The sequence below is a fragment of the Marmota monax genome, unplaced genomic scaffold (assembly GCF_021218885.2).
Source record: "Marmota monax isolate L192 unplaced genomic scaffold, Marmota_monax_Labrador192_F-V1.1 WCK01_AAM20220418_F8-fsc00285, whole genome shotgun sequence".
NCBI classification, from domain to species: domain Eukaryota; kingdom Metazoa; phylum Chordata; class Mammalia; order Rodentia; family Sciuridae; genus Marmota; species Marmota monax.
Window position 1 is genome coordinate 896,978 of NW_026695045.1, and position 18,458 is coordinate 915,435.

General features: G+C 48.3%; 1 protein-coding gene across 2 annotated transcripts in view; it reads left to right on the forward strand.

Moving 5' to 3' along the window:
- Window positions 1-5,408: 5,408 nt before the first annotated feature.
- Pecam1 (platelet and endothelial cell adhesion molecule 1) overlaps window positions 5,409-18,458 on the forward strand; it is a 73,988-nt gene continuing 60,938 nt past the window's right edge. For both annotated transcript variants that reach the window (XM_046427706.1, XM_046427707.1), the window contains exons 1-3: window positions 5,409-5,521; window positions 15,025-15,107; window positions 15,761-15,824. In XM_046427706.1, the coding sequence (XP_046283662.1) occupies window positions 5,424-5,521; window positions 15,025-15,107; window positions 15,761-15,824 (245 nt within the window). In that variant the 5' untranslated portion in view covers window positions 5,409-5,423. The remainder of the gene's footprint in view (window positions 5,522-15,024; window positions 15,108-15,760; window positions 15,825-18,458) is intronic.

An 18,458-nucleotide genomic window follows, 5' to 3' on the forward strand; every position in this document is an offset into this window, starting at 1 on the left:
CAAGAGTCCCTGGAGGCTGGGCCACTGCTCAAGATGGAAGCCAACCTTGGCATCAACCACGGGGTGCTGGTTCTGCAGGGGTGCAGGATGCTGGAGCCAGGGGGCCATGGAAGCTTCCACCAAGATTTCAAAGGAAGGCCTGGGAGGCCAAGCAGAGTGCAGCAGGATTGGAGTCCCTGCGGGCATCTCCTGAGAAGTAAAGGTATGGAGCGGTGAGGAAGCTGAAGCTGCAGTGGAGAGCCCCAAGATCAAGAAATGCCAGGAACATGGGACATCATCCTAGGACAGCTGCAGGAATCCAGCAGAGACAAGCCAACAGAAAGGCCACTTGGGCTGCAACAAACATGGCCACAAGGGCAGAGCTACACGTGCCCTTTGGAGAGAATGTTACGATGCCATGTGCCCTTGAGGCTGGCCTTGGAGCTACAGGACTTGTTTGTCCAGCTGGACTTTGGTCTTGCTTTGGTGTTATGCCTTCTTTCTATGCCCCTATTTTTGTAAATTAAAATCAGTTCTTGTATATGTTGGATACTTGTAAATTGCCCTTACTCTTACAACAGCTCACAATAGAGATTGCTTTGAGCCTCAGAGAAGACTTTGGACTTGAACTTTGAGCAATCTCGAAACTATTGATTATGGGGACTCTTGGGAATGGACTAAATGTATTCTGCATTGTTAGATGGTTGTGAGCTTTTGGGGGCCAGGGGCAGAATGTTATGGTTTAGATGTGGTGTTCCCTCAAAAGCTCATATGTGAAACAATGCAAGAAGGTTTGGAGGAGAAATGATTGGATTATGGCCTTAGCCTAATCAGTGAGTTAATCCCAAAGTGATAGGGTGTGGCTGGAGGGGGTGGAAATTGGGGTGTGGCTTTGGTGTATCTACTTATATCTGGAGAGTGAAGTCTTTCTGTTTCCTGATGTGAGCTGCTTCCCTCAGCCACACTCTCCCACCGTGATGTTCAGCCTCACCTTGAGCCAGAAATGGAGCCAGCCTTCTATGGATTAAGACCTCTGAAACCGTGAGCCCTCAAATAAACTCTTCCTCCTCTACAATCGGAGGTTTGATGCTTTCCCAGGAGCTTGTCCTCTTTCCTTGCTTGGGCTGAGGGCCGGGCTGGGTCCCTGGGAAGCTTGAGTAGGTCAGGGCCTTTTCCGTGTGGAACCCTCAGTGACAGGCAGGGAGCTTCCTGACCACAGATGACACACAATGGCAACCGATGAAACCAGGGAAAAGACTACTCACAGCTGTTAGCAAATGTTACTAGGAACATGTTACATTCCCTGGAAAAGGAACGTCATTTGTCATCAGTGATACAATAAATTTGAGATGAAATCTCAAATTGAAAAAGGAAACTTTCACCCAAGAACTTGGTCCATCCTTTGGGGCCCCAAATCATGCCAAATCCATGCTGTCGTGATCCACAGTAATTGCTAGGTTGGTAAGATTGATGGCAATAAATGCAATAAAGTTGGTGTATCCCCTTCTGTTGAGCTAAGAGCTTTATGCTGATAATCTCATTTAATACTTATAAAAGTACTTAACCAGTAGAATAATTCAAATATACAAATCAGCACACAGATCAAAAACTTAAAAATAGATTCTACCCCACCCTCACTTCCTCTCTAAACTAACCTGTTATGAAACTACTCATCAGAGGAGAGCAGTTTCCATGTCAATGGTTGATTCAATCATTTGTATAGTTTCCAAGGATTTATTGAGGTTTAGAAATGGTCGGTTTGGTCTTCCTGAACTGGTCAGCACTCACTGTCTGGGACAATTTGGCACAGGAAACAGCCTTGAACTTTTCCAGTGAGGTCCTTGAAATGGGCTAACAGGAGGATGTTGAGAGCCACAGTTTAGTCAGAATGATGCCTGGCATTTTTGCCAGAGGGAATGGTTGAAAGGTGACCCTGCTCCGGGATTAGGGCGGATCCTGCTGGGAATAGGACGGATCCTGCTGCCTCGGGGCCCCCTACTTTGGAGTTCCCATTGAGTTCTCGCGGGGTTCTGAGAGAATTGGCGCGCGGAGCCGGTGGAGGCAGTGTGTTCCCGGGAAGTGTGTGTAGAGTGCCGGTGAGAGTTCGGGAATAAACAGTTGCTGTTTAAACCTACAAGGCTTTGTGGCGGCTCGGTTATTTTGTGCCCAGCCGGACTGCGGCAGGAGGATTCAGAAAATGGAGGACTTCTCTTCACGCCAACCAGGCCGTTCGCGGTCTTCAGTTCTGCACCTCTGATGGACATTAACAATGACCAACTTCAAAAAGTTCCAGCTGGCTGCAGTGGCGTGGGCCTGCAGTTCCAGCCACCTAAGGTGTGAGGATCCTGCGAATCCAGGAGTTCCGGGCCAGTGTGGGCAACTCAGTGAGCCCTTGTCTCCAAATAAAATACAAAATAAGGCTGGGGATGTGGCTCAGTGGTTGAGACCCTCTGAGTTCAATCCCCAGTAAGCCTTCCCCCCTACCACCACCAAAAAAAAAAAAAAAAAAAAAACCTAGGAATAGACTGGTGGAGGCAGAGCCAGGACACCCACACCGTGCCCAGCCACTCCGGGGGTGGACTAATAGAAACCACCTTGATCGAGCTTGTCCCTCAAAAGCTCACATGTTGAAGGTTGGTCCCCACCCTGGTGCTATTGGAAGGTGGTGGGAACTTTAAGGACCAAATGGGAGGTCCTTAAATCACTGGAGTTTTGTCCTCGAAGGACACCGTGGGGCCCCGATTTCTTCCTCTTCCCCTCTCTCACCCCCACAGACAGGTGAGTGGTTTGGTTCCATCATACACTCCTTCCATGATGCGCCACCACAAAACATCTTGTCAGCTGAACATGGGCTGAAACCTCTAGAACTAAGCCAAAATGACCAACCCTTTTGTCTTTATAGGCTGATTATCTCAGGTATTTGTCATAGTGATGGAAAACTGACCAACACACTATTCTTCCTCCCCTCCCTGTGGCCACAGAGGGGAACCAGGGCCCATTCTCAGTGGAAATTTTTCTTTAGCACACTGAAAACATTCACAGGGTATTTGTGTTTATATTTACATATTAATTTGTGTATGCATGGAGTATTGTGTCTGCAGAAAGGAATGGGAAAATTGTATTTTTTACACTGTTAAATATACTATTTCGGGGCTTAGGTTGTGGCTCAGTGTTTGGTGTGCTTGCCTAGCATGGGTGAGGCACTGGGTTCAATCCTCAGTACCACATATAAATAAATAAATAAATAAATAAGGGTCCATCAACGACTAAAAAAAATTTTTTTTTTTAAATTTTTAAAAAAATATACTATGTCGGGTTGGGGCTGTGGCTCAGTGGTGGAGCACTTACCGGGCACTTGTGAGGCACTGGGTTTGATCCTCAGCACCACTTCAAAATAAATAAATAAAGGTAAAACACATTATATATATATTTGCATATATATACTATATATGAATTACATATTTTATACACTTTTACCACCAATGGCATATCTCTATTAGAAATAACAACTTGGAAGTTAAATAGTCATGGGTGTCTAAAGCAGATGTTTAGGAGAAGCCACTGCTGATTGAGTTGATTTTTTTCCACCTTCTAATCTTCCACTAGGTGGCACCATTGTCAAGTTCCTGTAGTTTCACATGGGCTGGGGAAGGAACCACAGTCTACTTTCTGCCCTGTTTTGTTTTTTTGTTTTTTTTTTTAATTGTTTTTCTTTCTTTTGAGTCACTTGAAAAATGAAAAAAAAAAAAAAAAAGTTAGCGCCGTCTTCAGAAATTACTCTCTCAGGCTAATACGAGCAAATGAAACGGGGTGCTTTTAAAAGGAATTTAATCTTTTTTCTTTTATGTGTTTATTTTATTTATTTATATGTGGTGCTGAGGATCGAACCCAGGGCCTCACAGGTGCTAGGTGAGTGCACTACTACTGAGCCCCAGCCCCAGCCCAGGAATTTAATCTTTAGGCGAAAAATACCATCAAAACATGTTTGTAAAGAGTGGTGCTTGGGGGGCTGAGGATGTGGCTCAAGCAGTATGCACGGGGCGCTGGGTTCGATCCTGAGCACCACATAAAAATAAAATAAAGATGTTGTGTCCACTGAAAACTGAAAAATAAATATTAAAAAATTCTCTCTCTTAAAAAAAAAGAAGAAGAAGAAGAGTGGTGCTTGGGAACAAGTTACTGTCTTTCACTGTCATAAAAATCCACCCTGTGCCGGGCTCGGTGGTGCACGCCTGTAATCCCAGGGATTTGAGAGGCTGAGGCAGGAGGCTCTCAGGTTAAGGCCAACCTGGGCAACTTTGCAAAATAAAAAATTAAAAGGGCCGGGATGTGGTTCAATGGTAGGACAACCCTGGATTCAATCCCCAGAACAAAAACAAAACAAATCACCCCTGATAACCTGATTATCTAAAGTGAAAAATGCCCTCACCTCTTTGGGAATTGGGCCTTAATTCTGAGCAGGTGAGTTTCCCACCTTTTTACCATCAACATCCTCTCCATTATTTTTACTTCATTTGGGAAGATTTTTTTTCCCAAATGGCATTGACCAAGTAGTTACTGATTCCTCTGTTTTGTATTTAAAGGCTGGGGGTGTCGCTCGTGGTAGGGTGTGTGCTTAGCGCATGTGACACTCGGTTCCATCCCCAGAACCAAAGCAATAACAGTTTAAAAAGTTGATGAATTAAAGTTCCCAGTAGACCAGGGACAAACCTGGCTGGACTAATTTACCTTCATCCAAAAACTGGAGGAACTGGAACCTAGCAGAGGCCCTAGGGTTTGGACCCCACGTCTACCCCTGACCAGCCGCGGCACCGTGGGAGTTAGGGTAGCTGTGCCAAGCTCCCAGAACCCAGCCAGGGAACATGTGGACCACTTACTGTCATTGCCACTTTATTCTGTGTGTGCCACTGGCCCACAGGGACCCATGAGGAATCTCCCTCATTGGCCTTCCTGCCTGTCACTGCCCTGAGAACTCCCAGGTGGCTTCAGGAGTCTGGGCTTACTTTGGGCTGATAATAATCAGGATTCTTAGGTTTATAAAAGATCACTGCAACATCCACCATGTGGAGCAGTTTTATGTATTTTTTTTTAAGCATAAGTATATCCCTTGCAATATCTGGGACATACTTACACTAAAAATATGATTCCCTGTTTATCTGAACGTCAAATAAACTGAATGTCCTGTGCTTTTATTTACTAGGCCCGGGAACCCCCTCTTTTGTAAACGTATACAGATGTGCAGACAATACCACAGTCCGGTCATAGAACACTTCTGTCACCCAGGCAAGTCCCCCCTCACCCTCTGGCAACCAATCCCCGTCCCTCCTGAGTCCCTGGCAGTGCCTGGTTTGCCTTGCCTCCTGTCCCTATAGATTGGAGAAGGCTGTATTTTTAAGTGGAGGGAGCTGGCTGTTACATAACTTAGTTAAAGCCTAAGTATCTGCATGAAGAGTTTGGTTTCATTTTTTCAAGTGAAACCACAGAACAGACTGGCTTTCCAACGTGGCTTGTGTATTGCCATCAGAGCAGCCTCCGGTCACAGGTACGTGGATTATTTGAATCTTCTGGTGCTTGCAGAGCACACGGGTCACCCAGTTGTGGTGAGGGTGAGAGTCTTTTGGCTTAGCACTGCAAGTGGGGACCCTTTCCGGGCCCAGCCGGGGCAGGGCAGAATGGGAGGGGACATCCCACCAACAGAGGGGACATTCAAGCACATCGTATACTTTGCCCACAGAATGCTTTTCCTTGGTGGCCTGGGGCTAGTCTTGAGGTGAGTGAACTGAGGGAGATCCTACAGGTCAAGGGGCCTAGCACTGTGCCTGGTGGCTGGAAAACAGAATCACACCTTTGCTCAACGTCCACCAAAGGCCGAAGACTCAGGATCTAGGGATACTCGTGAAAGATGGTACCTGCTTTAAGAAAGTTAATTCTTGGGGCTGGGGATGTGGCTCAAGCGGTGGTGCCCTCGCCTGGCATGCGCGGGGTGCTGGGTTCGATCCTCAGCACCACATAAAAATAAAATAAAGATGTTGTGTCCACTGAGAACTAAAAAAAAAGAAAAGAAAGAAAGAAAGTTAATTCTTAGCTGGGTGCACGCTGGTAATCCTGGTGGCTTGGGAGTTTGAGGTAGGAGGATCACAAGTTCAAAGCCAGCCTTAGCAGCTTAGCAGGGTCCTGTCAAAATAAAAAATAAAAATGATAAAAAACAGGCTGGGAATGTGGCTCAGTGGTAAAGCACCCCTGGTACCAAAAAGGAATATATATATATTTAATTCTTTAAGGATTAACATTTATTGAGCACTGACTATGTGCCAGTGTTTTCTAAGCACTTTGTGAATATTGACATCTGATCCTCATAAACACACGACAAAGCACCTGTCATTCTCTGCACCTTGCCTATGAGGAAACTGAGGTTCAGGAAGGGTAAAGTCTCCCCAGGTCATACAGCTACTCTGGACCTATGAGAGCCTTTTCTCTTACTGCTACTCTGTGTTGCCACAAGTTCTGTGGGAGCCCCAAAGGCAAGGCATCTGAGCCCCTGGGGGATAAAGAGTTGCTGACCAGAGTATCAGGGAACAGCATTTCAAGCAGAGGGAACGGCATAGGCAAAGATCAGAGGTCTGAGAACTGGGACAAATGACATTTCAGGAAAAACTTTGAATATTTTCTGCAGAAAACAGTCCGATTTTGGCAAGGGAAAGAGTCGCTGAGAGGAGCTTTGAGGACCTCCAGGAGTGACATAGAGCTCCTCTGTTAACTTGGTGAGTTGTCTCTGGCACAAATCTCCCTCGTGAGCCTGGTTTCTTCTGCTGTCAAAGAGATGATATGAGGAGCCGTGTGGGTGATATGCACCCAGCACTTTAGGGGCTGTGCGTGACCACCCAGGTGCTGACGGGGTAGCACAGGCTGCTTTGGGCACCTGTAACCCAGATTAAGTGTGCTTTTAAGAGGGCCGGGGACCCCCATGTTCTCTCTGGCAGCCCCGCCCCCTCCCTTGGCCTGCCTCTGGAGCCCGCAGTGGCCCAGCATCCAACCAGCCCCAATGCGGCACCTTGAGAATGGGTCTTCGGGGAGCCAGGGGAGGGCAGAAATCCAGCGGCTGCTGTCCCGCTAGGCTCCCTTCCTGGGGACTTGTCACTATGGAAACGAGCCTCTTCCTCTGGGCCGGCTGGCGGGGGCCGTGTTGATGCCATGGCTGAGCAGGCCACAAGTTCCTTCCTCTTTCCTGCTGCAGAAATGTCACAGTAACTACGTGGCCCAAGAGCTGCAGCTCACACCTGAAGAGCCCGGGCTTGGGACAAACAATGGCTGTGGATTCCCCAGGGTCCGGGGGACTTCTGGGTCAGCCGAGAGGCAGAGGAACGCAGGCCGAGAACAATGGGGCCTGGGCCTGGGGCCCCATTTTCCCCTTCCTCCCAGGCCTTCCTAGTCAGGGGTTTAAAAATGGATCAACAGGCGGTGGCAGGTAGCATTGTGTTTGGTGGCAGAAAACTGAAATGCAGAGTCCCTTTGTGTGGGCAAAGGCTCCCGGGAGGGCGAGGTCCCTCCACGGCCGGCCACTTGCTGGTGAGGCCCAAGCGGAGGGTGTTCTTGGAGTTCTGGCCTCTGCTCTTGGTGCAGGGCCGAGGGTGTAGGGATGTGGACACAGGAGGGGTCGCAGGGAAGGCCACACCTGTGTCCTGCCAGTCACTTCTGCACGTAGGGGAGATTCAGGTGTGGTCAGCTGGAGGCCTGCTCAGAGCTGTCCCTGCCGGGGCTGGTCCAACTCACAGGTCACCCCTGAGTGGCAGAGTCAGAGAGCCCCTGGACCTGGCGTTCCACATGCCTGTGAGGACACAGGCAAGAGAGTCCCGGAGACGATGACAGAGTCTCCCTGGCCAGGACGTCCCAAGGCAGTGCCAGGCCTGGTGGTCCCCTTGCCGGGCACACCAGAGAGCCATGGCCAGCCAGGGCCTGGAGGCCCTTCTCTGTAAGATGACCCAGGGCTCCCTCTCTAGGCTGTATGGCCTGGGGGGGGGTGGGTTCCAGTGAAACTGGCCTTGTTGCGACCTGAGGGAAACATTTCACCCAGGAGCCGAGACAGTTCAGTTCCTTTCTAGAACATTCTGCCTTGAGCACCCAGGACCCTTCCTGGGCACGACGCAGCCCTGCTTGCTTTGTAGCTAGAGCTTCCTTGATTTGGAGCATGCCTGCTCCTTCCCCTCCTGGAGGAGACTCCTCATGTCTTACACATTCTAAGGAGCAAAGTGAAAAGTGGAGTTTTCTTTTTGAGTGGTCTGAGTCCCAAATACCAAGAAAATGCTGACCGTGGGGGAAAGCAGATGGTGACAGAATGAGGGATCCGGGACAGCCCAGTTCGCTTGTCCTCCTGATGCAGGAGGATGTGGCTGTGTGTGCTCCGGGGCCTGCAGAAGCCGGGGCTTTTGTACAATGCTCTGCCGTCTGAAGGGTCTCACTGTCATGAACCCTCAGGAGAACTGCAGAGATGATGGCTGTGGGGTCCCCTAAGGCACCGATCCCTGAGGACACCCCCTGGAGGGACCATCCCAACAGCACTGGCTTTCCTTGGGACCGGAAACTAGCCCCTTTGAAGTTCTGTTTTGTTTTCTAACTCAGGATTGAACCCAGGAGCACTTTACCACAGAACCACATCCCCAGCCGTTTTTATTTTATTTTTGTCGTTTTGGTACTGGGATCTAACTCAGGTGTGCTTTACCACCGAGCTACATCCCCAGCGCTTTTTTAACTTTCTAATTTTAAGACAGGGTCTCACTAAGTTGCTGAGGGTCTTGTTAAGTGGCTGAGGCTGGCTTCAAATTTGAGATCCTCCTGTCTCAGCCTCCCGAGTCACTGGGATTACAGGTGTACACCCCCGCACCTGGCCCCCTTGTTTTCAAATACATATTCTTTTGTTGAGATAATCGCAGCTTCGCATGCATTTGTGGAAAATAATACAGAGAGCTGTACACTTTGTCCAGTTTCCCCCGGTGGTAACATTTTGTTTAACTGCAATATAATATCCCAGCCAGGGTATTCAGTTGGAGTGACCCATAGACCTCACTGAAGGGCTCCACGGCTAGGCATGCGCAGGTGAGCGGGTGTGGAGTTCCGTGAGGCCTCAGCATCTGTGTCAATTCCCGTATCCAACCCCGAAGTGGAGACACTGAATGTTCCAACCCCACCTGATGCCTCCTCTTGCCCCAGTGGAGTGACACCCCCACTTCTTTCCCAACCTCCACCCTTAACCTCTGGAACCACTGCAGGCTGAATATCCCTTCTCCAAAATGCTTGGGAACAGAAGTGTTTTGAATTTTTTTCTTTCAGATATTGGAATATGGTACAGATATAAATGAGGTATTCTAGAGACAGGACCCAAGTCTAACAAGATTCATTTGCTTCATATGTACCTAACTGGAAGGCAATTTTTTTAAATACAACATTTCAAATGATTTTGTGCATGAAACAAAGTTTCACAGAGGGGAATTTTCCACTTGTGGTATCACGTTGGCACTCAAAATATTTCCAATTTTGGAGCATTTTAGATTTTGTATTTTTAGATGATGGATGCTCAACCTGTCATTTGTCTTCTATTTAAATTATTTAAAAAATATTTTATAGTTAGAATTGTACTTTGGGGGATATATATATATATATATATATATATATATATATATTTTTTTTTTTTTTTTTCCACTCAGAATAATTCCCTGGAGATTCATCTAAATTCTTTTTTTCGTTTCTTTTCTGTACTGGGAATTAACCCAGTGAGACTTTACCGTGGAGCCACATCTCCAGCCCTTTATTTTTGTTATTTTGAGACAGGATCTTGCTAGATTTCTCTAAGTTGCTGGGGCTGGCCTTGAACTTGCAATCCTCCTCCCTCAACCTCCCAACTTGCATAGTTTACAGGCCAGCTTCATCCAAGCTCTTGTGTTTATCCACAGTGTGTTCTTTTTCATTACTGAGTAATATTTCACAAAAATGCCATGCATCTAGTCATTCACTGAAGAGCATCTACCTAGATTCCAGTTTTTCAGGAAATCTGGAATTGCAAATGTATCTGCTGTGAACATTCATGTGCAGGTTCTTTATATGGGCATGTTTTTATTTCTCTGGGCATCGGGTCCATTTTTAAACGGTCTAATTAAAGCAGGCTCTTGACATCTGGGAGTGGTACATCTGCAGACCCAGATGGGTTCCAACGGTGCCAATATTACGAATGTTTACACAGGCTCCAGGCTTGGTCCTAAATCATATGAATCTCATTTCTGTCTAGAAGCACTACTTCCTGTGCACATTCTCATAACCCCAACTTGGCTGCCTCTTTAATGTGTATTGATTTATTTTAATTCTGTTAAGCCAGGTAACGCAGCTGTAAAGAAACAGGAAGCAGAAGACAATTGTATAGAGCAGACTGAAGGATGGCATCCTAGAATACCCTCGGGAATAAATATTTCCTATTTTGTGTTTTTGACTTTTTAGACTCTGAGTTCCTCTGTCTTTGTTTTAGGCTGACGACTTTCCTCTGTGGGGCATTTCAAGACGTTCTGAAATGTTTCTCTCCTGAGAGCATTGTATGGGGAATTAAGGGCTCAGGGCAGCCAAGAGTCTGACTGACTGACTCCACCACTTCCACTAGCTGGGGGAGCTGGACAAGTGTACTAACCTCTCTGAGAGTCTGATTTCTCTGACTTAAGAAAAATGATAATGGTAGTATCTGACTCTTAGGATCAAACAAGACCACCGATTAGAAGTGTCTTAAATACTCAGTAAATACTAGCTATTATTAATGAAATCAAAGGTCCATAGGAGAATCCTGTATAAGTTGTGTGTGTGTGTGTGTGTGTGTGTGTGTCTGTCTGTCTGGTGTTCTGGGGATTTAATCCAAGGACATTTGATTACTGAGCCTTTTTTTTTTTTTTTGGCAACAGAGATTGAACTCAGGGGCACTCAACCACTGAGCCACATCCCCAGCCCTATTTTGTATTTTATTTAGGGACAGGGTCTCACTGAGTTGCTTAGTGCCTCGTCATTGCTGAGGCTGGCTTTGAACTCGGGATCCTCCTGCCTCAGCCTCCCGAGCAGCTGGGATTACAGCCGTGTGCCTCCGTGACCAGCACTACTGAGCCCTTTTTATTTTTTATTTGAGGTAGGGTCTTGCTGAGTTGCCTAGGCTGGCCTCAAACTTGTGATCCTCCTGTCTCAGCCTCCTGAGACACTGGGATTACAAGCATGTGCCACCGTGCCTGGAAAAAAATGATAATTTTTAAGAGTAAAATCATAACTCTCATACAAATGTAAAATGAAATTATGTCAAATATATTATTGAACTTAATGATGGAGAAAGTGAGAGGGTTTAATTGGTTCAAGGGAGAGTTGAAGAGCATATCTATATGATTAGATAGAAAGGTTGATTTTTTAGTCAATTGATTGATAAATGAGCATCTGCGACCAGGGATGTTGAAATGGATTTGTTTAACGCAGACTTAGGGCTGGGGACACGGCTCGGTGGTAGAGCACTGGCCTAGCGGGAGCGAGGCCCTGGGTTCCATCACCAGCCCAACCGCGACAAAAACTGAGGACAACCCAGCAAAATCAGCACCTCAGAGAATGGAGGGCGGGGCAGGGGGAAGGGGCTCCCTGAGCGTGGGTCTTCCCGGTCTGTCCCCTGGGTTTCTTTGGCTTTGCTGGGCACCCCAGGCACCGACGGGGTCAGCGCGGGCCACTGCTGAGGAGCCCAAGGAAGCCAGGCCCTGCTGCTCTCTCGGGGGCATCCCTGGACTCTGTCATTCTGTCACCCCAGAGGGTACTGCCAGCTGGGGACCGAGGCTGCCTTTTCTGTCCCTCCGTGGTTAGTCCAGCTGATCCGCTTAGGTTCCCCCAGGAGGATGTGGACATTGTTTAGTGTTGTCTGGAAGGTCACTTGGAACCCTGGTACCTCCTTTATGGCCTGACCTGTGATCCTGGCCTCGGACCCCCTCTGAAATGGCCACCACAGGGGACAGCAGTCTCCCTTCCTGTCCCTTTGTCTGTCTCCCCAGCAGTCACAGGGACACCGCTGGGTCCAGGGCTCTGGCTTCACAGGCTTTGGTTTCCTTAGTCGTTTCATCAATAAGAAGGGATTTGGTAGACATTCCCTCCCCACCCTCTAGTGAAAGGAGTGGCCGCTGGGACTTCTGGGGACCTCAGGAACTGGCCCCAAACCTGCGTCTTGGTAGCAGTGACAGGTGCGCAGTGAGGATCCGGAGGAGCCCTCTCTCAGCTGCCTTTAGAAACCTGGTCAGCATCTGGCTGGATAGACCTCCCTGTGCTTCCTACCCAGAGGGAAGAAACAAGTTCTCCTTCCTCCCGGTGCATTGCAGGCATTTGAAGGTGATGATCAGGTGCCCCTCAATCTTCCTTTTCCGTCTTAACCTCTGACCTCCGTGGAAGGCTCCTCTCACAGTGTGGTGTGAAGGTCCCCTCCTCGACATTTCCCCTACGCTTCTGCGTGCTGTTGGGTCTCACGGTCCCCCTAACTAAGGAAATGATAACAAAACACAGCAGGACGGTCTTGTCCCCTCTTGGGAACACTTCCACAAATGCCACCAACCGTGATGGTGGCCACCTCCCTTCCTAGGTCACCGGTGTTCCCATGCCTTCTGCTGTTGAGCAACATCATGTGGTCAGTTTCTGAGGAACTAAGCCGGGACCTTCGTTTTCGATTACATGTCATCGTTGGGCCCATTTCTCCCTCTCCTGGTGCTAGTTTTTGACGACTGACATTGTCATTTGGTCCCTTGTGTGTTTGTCCTGAGGCTGTGTCAGCCAGCCATGGAGTCCCGTGCTCTCATCTGAGCCAGCGACCAACATGTCCCCAGGAGAGGAAAGAGGACAGAGCCTTGTGGCACTCTGCTTGAGACCTTGATCGAAATGCTTTTGATGGAACTGCGCTCGGAGGGCCGGGTATGGTGTAGCGGGAGAGGCTCCCGTGCATGGGGCCCTGGGTCCCTTTCTCAGCACTGCAAAAACAGAGAGAAAACAAAAAAATCACTCCGCAAATGTAATCTCCCCACTCTTCTGTTACCATTCTCCACGGGGACCCAGGACAGTGCTGGGCAGATGTCTTGTTGAGATCCAGAGACTCTGTCCTGGCTGAGAACCACACCGGTGGGGACTGTTTTACATATTTTAATGTCCCTTCTCCCTTAAATTCCCAGAGCACATGTGTAGAAGTCGGTAAAACACAGAGGGTGACATAAACGTCAGCCACCAGTCCATGTCCCATCTCAGATTCTGTGTTTTTTGCTCTTTATCCTCAATCCCTTTTTTTTTTTAAAAAAAAAAAATATTTTTAGTTGCAGAGGCACACAATACCTTTTGTTTATTTATCTTTATATGGTGTCCTGCACGTGCTAGGTGAGCGCTCTGCCACAGAGCTACAACCCCAGCACCCCATTTTTTTAAACAAGTAGGAGACGGACAGATTCTGCAGCCCAGCCGATCCAGGCTTTAGAAACCATTGGAGAAAGGGCCACACCCTTTCCCTGAGCTGCCAGGCAAGGTTCTGACCCTCTCAAGAGGTGGGGGTCCATAGGCACTGATGGGGACATGTAAGGGAAGGGAACCCTCTTCCCACTACAAAGTTCCCCAGAAAGGGGGACTAGCCTCTATTATAAATGCCTTTAAATCACAGACTTTGGGGCCGCTGGGGTGTGGCTCAGTGGTAGAGCACTGGACTCCAACGTGTGAGGCCCTGGGTTTGATCCTCAGCACCACACGGGAAGTAAATAAACAAAAATAAAGGTAATGCGTCCGTGTATAACTAAAAAAAAATATTTAAAAAATTATAGACTTTGGACTTCAAAGTAACCCCTGCACCCAGGCAGCTGCTGGCTCCCACCTGCTGGGGAGGGAAGCTGTCCAGACCTCTGCCTGCCCCTGGATTAAAGGGGTTCAAATCTGGGAGCCTGAAGAGATTTGTGGCTTGACTGCCGACTTCACCGTGGATAAATGGCTTGGGGGCCGTAATCAGCATTTGTCAGATGGCTTTTGAGTACATTTAGCATTGGCTCAACAGCCAACTTAAACTGCTGGATCAAAACGGGATGATAAGCTGGAAACTGCCTGTTCTTTAAGCCAAAGTCACTGTTTGTATCTGAAGTCAGTTTTGCTGATCTCTAGATAAACCCTGACCATTTTTTTCCCCCCTGTAAGAATTGTTTCTGGTGGGGTAAATTTCTTTAGGAACTTGTAATAAACCAATTAGGGCTTCCTCTTGTTTTATTTAGCAAAATTCAATTTATCCTGGATAGAAAGGAGAGGGAAGGTAGAATGAGGACGAACAATAAAAAAAAATTCCAGTGATGATAATTATTATCACTACTGCTGTAGAAGCAGCAAGGATAACCATCATCTAATGGACATAAAGTCCCCACCAGGATTTTTGGATTTTTTTGGTGGGGGAGGGTTACCAGGGATTGAACTCAGGGGCACTGGACCACTGAGCCACATTCCAGCCCTATTTTTTTTTTTTTTTTTGTATTTAAATTCAGGGTCTTATTGAGTCGCTTAGCACCTTGCTGTTGCTGAGGCTGGCTTCGAACTCATGATCCCTCTGTTCAGCCTCCCAAGCTCCTGGGATTTCAGACCTGCAATACCCTGAATTGTTGGATTTTTATCAAGACGTATAACGCATCCCATGAGGAGTCCCAGAGTCTTCCTGGAGAAGTTCAGGGTCAATGCTAGCAGAATAAGGAGATTTGTAGCAGTTGCCATTTGTAGCGATAGGCTTCTGGTGAAGGTCTGGGCGAGTCCCTGGTAGGGTGCCCCAGGCCTCTCTCGCATTCTTCTCCTATTGAGTATTTTTATTAACGACTTGGACGAGGACTCTGGCAACTTTCGGATTCAATCCGTGGATGACGCGAAGCTGGGAGGTTAGAATCAATCATCAAGAAGGTCAGCAAAGGCACTGCCTTGTCTCCGCCGCAGAGAGAGGAGGGAAGTGGAAGGGCATCCTGAGAAGGCCACCTCTCACATGGAGCTTTTGCTTTCTTTACCTTCCAGGAGGAGTGGGACCTGGCACTGTGTCGCCGAGGGACCTGCTGGCCGGTCAGCCCACCAAGCAGCGCCCTGGAGGGCAGGCCCAGGTATTCGCCTCTTACCCCAGGGGCCCAGCATGGCACCGGAGAGACCCACCTTCCTCCCTCCCTGGGGGACACTGACCTGATTGACCTGGGAGAGCAGTTCAGCTCCCTCTGATCTGTGCCCTTTCCTCTTGGTCACCTGACTTGAAAGAAAAAAAAAATCTGGAATCAGACTGTTCAGCCCCTTCCCCAACAAGAGCCCAGGATCCTGCACGAGGTGGTCCTGAGAGGGTTGTCAGATAAATAAAGAATGCTCAGTTACATTTGAGTTCTAGATAAACAAAAGATCTTTTTTTTTCTTTTTAGAATGTCCCATGCAAGTTGTGGGATATGCTTATACTTAAATAAATAATAATTACTTGATGTTTATCTGAAAAATCAAGTGCTACTGCGCATCAGGTATTCTCATTTGCCAAATCCAGCAGTCCAAGCACATCCAAGATAGGTCAGAGTGACGGTCAGAGGCCTCCCAAGGAGCCCTGGCCTGGCCTGGCTTGCCACTAGCCTGTATCACCTCTCTCCTAAGAGCGGGGACAGGCAGGGGCCAGCTGTGTGCCCTGCTGGCTGCTGCTGCTGCCTATTCAGGCCCCTGGAGGGATTCAGCACCCCAAACCTCCAAACCCTCACTTCTGCCTTCTCTTTTGGGGGCTCCTCAGGTCCTGGTCATCTCCGCTGGCCTCAGGCTTGCCCTCCCTTCAGGGCTGAATCCTGCTACACAAGGTTAGTGGCTAACACTGGCTTTTTCTCTGTCCCAAGGAGCCCTAGCTCAGTGCCGAGGCCAGCCGTCGCAGCCTGTCTGACAGTGTGGCCTTGCAGGGCGGCTGTTGTGTAAATGGTTCATGGTGACCTTTTATGTCCGGGCTGTGCTTTTAGCTTATTCACCCATTTAAGAAGGATTTCTCAAGAGCCTGCTCTATCCTGGGTGTTATGCAGATGACAGGGGCACAGCCCTGAGCCCGGCAGGCCCATCCCAGTCCCAGGCACTGAGAGTCACACAAAAATAGAGAGCTAAGAAGGGTACAGTAGAAGGTCAGGTCTGGTCAAGAGTCTCCTCTGAGCTGGGCCTGGAGGGAAGGAGTTAAAACATGGGGTTTAGGAAGAGCTTTCCAAGCAGAGGGGACGGCATGACCTTGACTGCAGAGGGGCTGGGTCAGGGAGCTGGCACTTTCCAGGCTGAGGGGAGGCCAGTTACAGGGGCAGTCTTTCCAGTTGCCTTCCCATCTGTTCCTTTGTCCAAAGTCACAGGGTGGGACCAAATATAATTTGTGAATCTAGCGTAAGGCTTCTGAGCACAGGGCCTGTGTGACTGTGTGGGTCCCCTGCCTGAGAAGCTGGCCCTGGTCTCCTGATTTATGTGTGTGTGTCAGGTCAGGAACTGGGTCTGCATCTTCTGCCCAGGGAAGCTGCTGTATGAGGTCAGCTCCTCAGAGCAAGCCAGACAGACCTAGGCAGGCGGACGTGCCTATGAGCACCTGGTTGATACTTGACCTTCTGGCTGTCTTTTATTCTGTGTGCTTACATGATGGTAGGGGCTGGGGAGTTTTGGGGGGGTCCCTTTTATGGTTGGGCACTAATCCCACCCATGGCTAGTTACTCCCACATGACCTACTCACTCCCAAAGGACCCACCTCCGAATACCATCACTTTGGTGATTAGATTTCAACGTCTGAGTTTTGGGGAGGTGTAAACATCCAGTCTGTACTGTGTGGAAGAAAGGTGTTGGCAGATGTACGAAGTTAAAGATCTTGACATAGGGAGGTTATCCTGGATCAGCTGGAAGGGCCTTAGTTGCAATCGCAGGGATCCTTATAAAGAAAGAGGCAAAGGGAGATTTGACAGCCAGCCGGAGAAGACGAGGCAAAGACAAACAGAGATTCAAAGATGCTGACCTTGAAGATGGGAGCGATGAAGCCACAAGCCAAGGAACGCCGGCAGCCACCAGAAACCAGGAAAGGCAGGGAACGGGTTATCTCCTAGCACCTCCGGAGGGAGTGCGGCCCCATGGGCACCTTGATTTCGGTCTATTCATCCTCATTTTGGATCCAGAACTATGAGAGAATAAGTTGCAGTTCTTTTATGGAAAGTGGCTACGGGGCCACAGGAAGCTGAGGGAAGCCTCCCTCCTGAGACTGTTTAAATAGCAGCTGTACTGAGATCTATTTCGTTAGACCACACCATTCACCTAAAGTGTAAAAGGCAACGGTTTTTAGTATCTTTACAGGGTGGTGAAACCAGCACCGTAATCAGTTTTAGAACCTTTCCCATTACCCCCACAAGATACCAATGTTTAGCCGTCATGCCAAAAGCCCCAGCCTAAGGCATCCACAAATCTACTTTTGCTTCTTCTGGATGTTTCATGTAAATGGAATCGGAAAAGATGTAGCTTTTTTTTTTTTCATGATAAACTTTTTTCACTTAGCATAGTGCTTTCAAGGTCACCCACATTCGTAGCATGTGTTGGCACCTCACTTTCTATTGTCGGATGATATCTCGTTGTATAGACATACACATCTTGTTACCCATTGATCAGTTGATGGATATCTGGCTTGTTTCTGTTTGGCTACTGTGAATGATGCTGCTGTAGACATCGGTGTCCAAGTTTCTATGTGGACATTTGCCGCAGTCTGGCTGGGCACAAATAACCGAGCCGCCACAAAGCCTTGTAGGTTCAAACTGCAACTCTTTATTCCCCAACTCTCACCGGCACTGCACCGGCTGGCACGCCCAATCTCCCCAACCCCTCCCAAGAAGTGCTCGGGAACTCCAAAGTAGAGGGCGCCCGAGGCAGATTCCCAGAGCAGGGTCCATATACAACTCAATCAATCCAGCATCACAGCAATTATATACAGCTTAACTCAAATCATCATCTCAATGGTTCACCTTTCAACCATTCCCTCTGGCAATATGCCAGGCGTCCTTCTGACTGGGCTGTGGCTCTCAACAGACATTGATTGCCTAAGAGTGGAATTGCTGTAGGGTCATATGGTAACTCTATTTTTAACCTTTTGAGGAACTGCCAGACCACTTTCCAAAGTGGCTTTGGAAATGACTTTCATAATCCCACCAGCCGTGTACGGCATCTGTTTCTCCACATCCTCGCCAACGCTTGTTTTTTGTTTATGGCGCGAGGTATCCAACCCAGGACCTGTGTGTGCTAGGAGGCGCTCTACGTTCCCAGTTCACCATCTGCTTTTCTTCTAGAGCCATCCTCCTGCCTGTGAACCGGTATTTGACTGTGGTTTTGATCTGCATTTCCCCAGTGACGAATAATGTGGAGTCAGCTACTCACATGCTTGTTAAGCATTTGTGTATTTTCTTTGGAAAAATGCCTATTCTAATCCTTTGCCCATTTTT